Raw genomic sequence first — 7232 nt, 5'->3', positions numbered from 1 at the left:
CTGACAAGGCTATGACTGTTTTTGAAATTACATGAAGTACAACTTTTGCATAACAAATGTTACTGCTTAATACACTGGGCACTCACCACAGCCATGACAACTATAGCCTCACTTAATCAAATCATACTTCTGCTACATAAAACATCATAAAAAATTAACTCTACAACATCACCGTAACCACATCAGTATAAAAATGTAGAAAGCACAGAAAACTGACTCAGTCACCACTGCATAAACATCAACAGTACTCTGCATGAGCCACAGCAGTTATTTCCTCTACTGTGAATATACACTGATTCACAAGAACCCAGTACTCCACTGAAGCTCTCAATTACAAATGTAATTTTATTTAATCACTCAAAATTAATTTTGTCATTCCAAATCTTTACTGAAAGAGACAGATAATAGTTAAATGCTTGGAAAAAAAACAGGAACTGCTCTAGTAGGCAGCTAGATAAATGTATGTATCAATACAGATATGGAATGTAAATTTCAACTCATATAGATCACAACATACCAAGAAGATTTTTATGCAATACAGACATACAAAACAATAACAGTTCTTTTCACAAATATTTTCACAGAGTTCTGCACAGCAATCTTGTAGAAAAGTAGATTTGTGCAACACCAAAATAACTTACTGTTCCATAATATAAATTATTTTTCATTTCCTAAAAGAAACATATGATTGGGCAGGATCTGACTGGATTTTTTGATAGCAAAATACAAAAGATATTGTTACTATATGAAGAAAAGCAATATGGCATATGCTACAGTATTGCAAGGGCTAGTTCTGGGAAAAAAATAAAGCCACCTACAAGTCTAGTGCTTCTGCTGCTGTACAGAGGCTGCACCAGCAAACACCTGCCTTTTTAGTGCTTTCACAGTTAACCAGCAGAAGTGTGCTTTGGTGCTTGCACCTATTAAGCAATACTTGCCTCTGTGGGTTTCTAATTTGAGTTTAAAGTCTTCAGAATAGCCTTTCTGATTTGGAGGAACAATCCACATTTTGGTGTGCTTTGAAGGATATGCCAGGTTGAAACTAGAAGGATTCACACTTGATGTAACACAAACTCCATTCCTGATTTCTCTCTCTTAAACTGCACAAAACATACAACAAACTAAAAAAGAACTAATTGTCTAGGCCTAGAAACATGCTTGAATAGTAACTTTGATGGAAATGATTTGCAAAGTGTAAAATTACATTAACAATAATTTAAGTATTACCATCGATTCCCAGAAACTTCAGTGCTGATGTAGTACATTCATTTGGAAAAGAATGAGACAAAGTGTGGTACAGGTAGCACAGTTTAAAATTCCCCAAACATCGTAATTCATTTCCATTATGTTAAAATCATATATTCCTCAAGGTAAAAGATAAAGCTTCAGAAGGAAAATCTGTTTCTTCATAATATAGCTAGAATGTGAGTTTTAACCATTTTTAGTTTAGGTTTCTTTTACATACAGGGATCAAAATAGACTTCTCATTATGACTAAAAATATAGATTTTTAACTACAGAACCCAGCAGCCTTATTTCTGCTTCTTTGCCCTTCCCCCAAAAAAAGTCAAGCAAGGTCTACAAAAATAGCAATTAACTTTAAAAAATAGGTTGCTTCTTCCAGCAAATTCAAGTTACATTCAGACGTAAGATAGCTTTATAGGGAACATTGTTGTGGCAAGACACCAAGGGAGGTGTGCTGTGTTCAGTTTCCTTCTGACAACAGCTGCCCAAATCAGTACTAATCTTGGTCTTTATGAAGATCAGTATCTGGTTTGATACTCGTGGTGCCAACGATTGAAATCATTGTAGAAAACCACTATGCTTCCGGATGCCATGCCAGTCATTATACACCTAAGGAAAGCACAAGATTCGTTAGTGAACCACCTCATGTTCATAAATGCAAGTCAACACAGTGGAGAATTACATCAATACAGGCATGAGAATGCAACTTCCAACGATCAACTGCCACAGAAGACAGCTGGAGGTGGAAGTGCTCCACATACCAGAAAAATCAGACTTTAAGGGTTCCCATCTTAGGCTTCCAAGGACTCCAGCATGCTGGATTTGAGTAATACTGCCATTTTGCACCACCCTGACAGATTTATGGATCACAAAGCATACAAACCACCGTACAACAGTTTGTTTAGTTAGCCTGAAGTTACAGTTGAGAATAGCTTCAGGCTAACCATAAAGGATTGGTTACCAGCATCACTGTCCTGAAAAGCCACTTCAGGGCTTTGATTTCCTGGGATTATTTCTTGGCTTGCTTCATTGGATTTTGGGGGAGAACCAGAGCCGGATGAAGCCCTGGGCAGCAGCAAAGTGAAGGAAGGCTAGGAGAAGTGTTTGTTTCAGTTTCACTTCCCCCATTTAAGCATATGATGTATATGGAAGGAATTGGATGTGGACACAGGACTTCAGCTGGAAATGGTTTGAAAGCAGTCTGAAGGCTTTGATTGTATTGGAAGTTCCAGAAAGTGGTCACTGTGTTTTCCCATTGAGGCACTCTTTTCTTTCTAAATTCCTTACCCTTAGCCTACTACTCAAGATCATTTAGATCTGTTTGAAAAACCGTGACTCTGACATAGAACACAATTACAAGAGTTTCTATATCATCTTTTCTACAGGCTCAAACTTTTATGAACATCCAAAGTATGAAGACATATGAAACTCTGGCATTTTAGGAAAAAAGGTCTCAGAATTTAAAATAAAAGTATTCAAAATAAAAAGCAGTAATTTTTCTTCAAAACAAAGATTAAATACGAGATCAAAACACTGCATTTTGATAGTATCACACTATTTCAAGAGCACCATTTTGATTGGTTTTGCATTAGGTTAAAACATCTTTTTACACACTGTAATTCAAATATATACATTCATGCATACCAAATAAATTACTGTGAGTAATTGCCTGTAATTACTGAGCAATTACTCGCTAAAATACTCTGAGAAATCTCTTCTGACTTTCTGTGTCTTTAAACCCAAAGTGAACAGATTCCTAACTTGAGCACATGGATAAATTTATAGATGTCCATATTAAATCTCAGTTTACTGGCATGCAAAAATTATTACATTATGATATTAATGTAACATTACATTAATTACATAATTTGTTATGTACATGAATTACAGGTTAAAGATTCTCTAAATGAAAAATTTTATACAATTCAGAGGTCTAAAATTCAGCAGCTGTAACCAGCTTTTGAAATATTTTTAGCAACAGGGGCTTTTTAATTTAAAACTGTTTCTTTCAAATGCCTATAACCTCCAGTTATGCTCTACAAGAAGTTGAATCTGTGCTTGAAGCCCATGGATTTTGCAGGCTTGGATTTTTTTAAGTTCAATTTATGTAAGTTTTAGAAATATAGTCAAGGTAAAAATATTAAAACATTCAGCATGGACTTCAGGAAGTGGAAGGTTAAGAGTCTCTGCTATATGCTTTATTGCACAATGTAGACATTCCTAGGGAATTTAGGAGCCAAATCTATTTGAAAAGCACACAGTACCTCCATTAAGCAAATATACCACAGCAAAAAAAATTCTAGGCAACAAGCTAAAAGAGTACAAATGAAATGGTAGACATCCATCTTATAAACAAACAATACCTTTGTGACAAAAACACAGATGAACTTTTATTTTTATGTACAGCTGCACTGGGAAGTGTAACGTACAAATGCAGTAAAAATAGGAACTGATTGCCCTCAGTAGAAGGAATCTTCAAGGATATTGACATGCTTTATGTCAATAAAATAACTTTTTCTAGAAATGAAAATTAATATTTGCTGTAGTAAAATATCGATGTGTGGAGGGAGTCTTATTGTGCAACTTTTCTAACTGTTCTATTTATAATGTAAAGGTCTCAAATTGGGAATATGATTTGTATCATAAGTGACAGAAAAATCATGAAAATCACATATGTAACATTACACCTCCATGGGTCCCACACTGTACACTGGCACAGACCAAGAATTCAACCTATCATCTTGGAAGTCCACCAAACTAAGATTACTTGAATCTCTCTTCATTACCCCAAGAGCTGAAATCCTGAAAAAGATTATCTGCCCTAAATATGACATGTTAGAAAGAAAGTTAGGCAAGCAAGAATTCTCAATACAATCACCAGGATCTGTGATCCTTGGAAAACCGAAATCAGAAGAAAAATAAAAATGTAATTTAACTGTAAGTATATATTGTCTGAAATTCTTGTGAAAGCCAGACATCGCTCTAACCTTTGGTCATACGACAGGGCCATGGATCGGATTCCAGCATCACACCCTGGGTAAGCAAAAAGCTGTTTGAGGTCCCACATCTGCCATACCATGACAACTCCATTGTCTCCACCTGTAAGCAGATACTGTCCATCTCGACTCAGTTGAATTGCCTAAGAGGAACGCAGATGGATATTTGTCATATAAGTATGTGTTGCCTTACTCCCTCTCTCTTTTACTTTCATAAAAAGTTTCACATTGACAGCTGAATGTCTAGGGAGATTTGATAACAATACAAGCATTTGGGAAGCAACATTATGTTATTCTATTCAGCAATAGAATTAACGTTATTATGCACAAATCTCTTTAATACACGTCACTAGTTAAGTTTTACCTCACCTATGATATATTCTATATTCCAAAGATCTAATATGAGGTCAGCTAAACAAATTTGCTCTTCTAATTAGTTAGATTTATGAGATCCCGCAACACTGGCATTAAAATATAGTACCTGATGCTCCCCTAATTGCCTTTAATACTAGCCTAGCAGAAGCTGTCCTCCTTTTCTCTCTGACAAAAGGCTGAATGCCGGAAGGAACAGAATTGTTAAACAAATTGCTAGAATTAATTTAGACCAGCCTTTTTTGATTCCTGCTCTGGATTAATAAGATAATGATCCACCACTCTTACCGCAGAATGTGTTTCCTTTAACCATCTATCCTGAAACCACCTGTTACAGATCCAATTGTTTATAACCTGCTTTTGCATGCGTCACAGAGACCGATGGCCAATCTGCATTTGGAAACTCTATTTGGGATCCAGATCATGGATAAAGATGGCATATCACTGGTTTTCACAGTGAAGACTTCTTCAAACAGCAGTCTTCAATCTGTTTTGATATTTCCTGGGTACTGTTAGAAAAATCGTGATACATACAGAGTACATGGAAGAACAGCAACTTTCCTCTGTTACCTGATGACTATGCCTGATGATCCCATCATCTATTAAGATGGAAGCATGAGAAATATTTCTTAAAAAGGGATTTTGATATTTTAAATAAGCCAAAATGTGGTTTAAGAGAACCGAATTCGAAATTTTATTAAATTCAGTGATAACTGATATTCTATGGGATCAGATAGACTATGATCCATCTAAGCCCAGTGTTTTATCACCAACAGCGGCCACAGGAGATGCTCTGAGGTTGGTCACGCTACAGTCTCTTCCACTTGTGCTCCTCAGCACCCACATTCACTGGATTAGGAATATCAGAAAGTATATTACTGTCCATTCCTTTAGTATCTATTTATGAAGATGATGCCCAGGAATTTTCTTTATCTATCTGCTTTTGACCCTGTTGGTGCCCTCGGGGAAGGGGATAGGAGGCAGGGTGGAAGAGAAAAATAAAAAATGAGGAAAAAATGGCAGAAGTTTATTACAGTACAAATTAATAGTTTCCTGAATAGCAGTTCTGCATTCATTTCATCCATTGCCTTCCTCACTCCGTGGACTTTCAGCATTCCTCAGCTCAGAAAACACAACAGAACTAGTTCCCTGCAGCAATCCCTGAATACTCCATTATTGACTTTTCTCAAAGCAGCACTAAGATCTTGCACTTCTTTTCAATACGGGTCTTTGCTGTTACCACTACAGTAATCCTGATGATATCAGGCCCTGATTTTATAGCCTTATCCTCCAACCATCTGGAGAAACTGAAGGGTTTGTAGAGTTTTTTTTTTTTAAAAAAACAAAACCAAAAACCACCACAACAAAAAAGCTCCAAACAATAAAAAACCAAAAAGTTGAATGAATTGTCTCATGTGGAATGACATCAGCACAAGCTACCAGCAAGTTCTTAAAAACCCTTAAAGGCCCTTAAAACTGCGACTTGGGCTACTAATTATAAGAATTCCTGTAAACCCAAACTATTTCCTATGCTCTCCTCCTGTTTCCGGATACCTCTTCTAAGTTGTCTTTTCTGACTTTTGATTCCCCAGCTTGAATTTCTCTTTTTCCCTTCTCTGCTCTCTACTTTTATTTTTGCAAGCAATACTCGGCACAGGAGCAGTGTATCATCCTCTTCATTTGAGCACGCGGAAGGATGAGAAACAACTTTGCTAGTTGTTTGCTGGATGATTTGCTGTTATTAAAAGAAAAATAAGGAACTTTGCCACTATGAAGCATTATTATCTAGTATTAAAACTCCTGATCCTATCTAATCCTTCCTTCCATTGCTCCTACTTTGAATTCCTAGTTTTCCTTCACTTCTTTCTGCCTTTCCTGGCCTTCTCCCATTCTCTGACAATTTTCTACATTCCCACCTCTATTGTTCTGTTCCCGTTACCCCTCCAAGCATTTCCTTCATTCTGTCCTTAGTTCTATCCTTGATTCTGCTCTTCTTTTTCCTCTGCTTTCCTTTCCCCATCCAGGATCACGTCATCGCATTTCTTGCCATGGCATTTTTGTGCGCCTCATTTTAGATGATGATTGGTTACAGGTGAAAACTCTGCATCCCTGGGCTAAAGAGTGTAGATGCTAAGCATTATCTACTGAATGCATTCAACCTGAGATTTGTGAATCAGCTACATTTGGGCACCTTTTCAAAGAAATATACATCTTTCACATCAGGACTAATTTGTGATAAATTTCAGCTCCCTGACCCAAGGCAAGGAGCCACAAAACTTTTCAATAGAACAAAGTTAGAATAGAGGAAGGTCAGAGCAATGGCTTTTCTGTTTCAGACACACGTTCTACAAATAGGTTGATTCACTTGAACCAAAACATTGTCACTGCAAGGCAAGGAAATTGCCTCAAGATGATAGTCTACAAACAAAACTCCAGCTCAAAGATTTAAGTTTAGGAAACTCTGCTGAAGTCTGCAAGTATTTTGGCCCCTGCAATCTCTGCTTCTACAGCTTTTCAATATGCAAAACTTGTAACATACTGTGATTTTAAATTCCTAAGGAAAATAAGTTGTTGGTTTTTTAAACACACAGCATTTATAGAGCATGCACCACAAAAATGA

The 7232-nt window shown here is 36.6% G+C and overlaps 1 protein-coding gene across 1 annotated transcript in view; it reads right to left on the bottom strand.

Annotated features, from left to right (window-relative positions):
* Positions 1-327: 327 nt before the first annotated feature.
* The window catches only part of LRBA (LPS responsive beige-like anchor protein), a 401040-nt gene continuing 394135 nt past the window's right edge, over positions 328-7232 (bottom strand). Inside the window, exons 56-57 of the mRNA XM_061440892.1 lie at positions 4232-4383; positions 328-1853 (exon numbers count right to left, since the gene is read on the bottom strand). Of these exons, the coding sequence (XP_061296876.1) occupies positions 1763-1853; positions 4232-4383 (243 nt within the window). The 3' untranslated portion in view covers positions 328-1762. The remainder of the gene's footprint in view (positions 1854-4231; positions 4384-7232) is intronic.

The sequence above is a fragment of the Pezoporus flaviventris genome, unplaced genomic scaffold, assembly GCF_033815535.1.
Source record: "Pezoporus flaviventris isolate CSIRO_AGI_PZ_B2104156 unplaced genomic scaffold, CSIRO_AGI_Pfla_v1 ptg000002l, whole genome shotgun sequence".
Taxonomy (NCBI): domain Eukaryota; kingdom Metazoa; phylum Chordata; class Aves; order Psittaciformes; family Psittacidae; genus Pezoporus; species Pezoporus flaviventris.
This window is presented reverse-complemented; position numbering and strand designations above follow the sequence as displayed.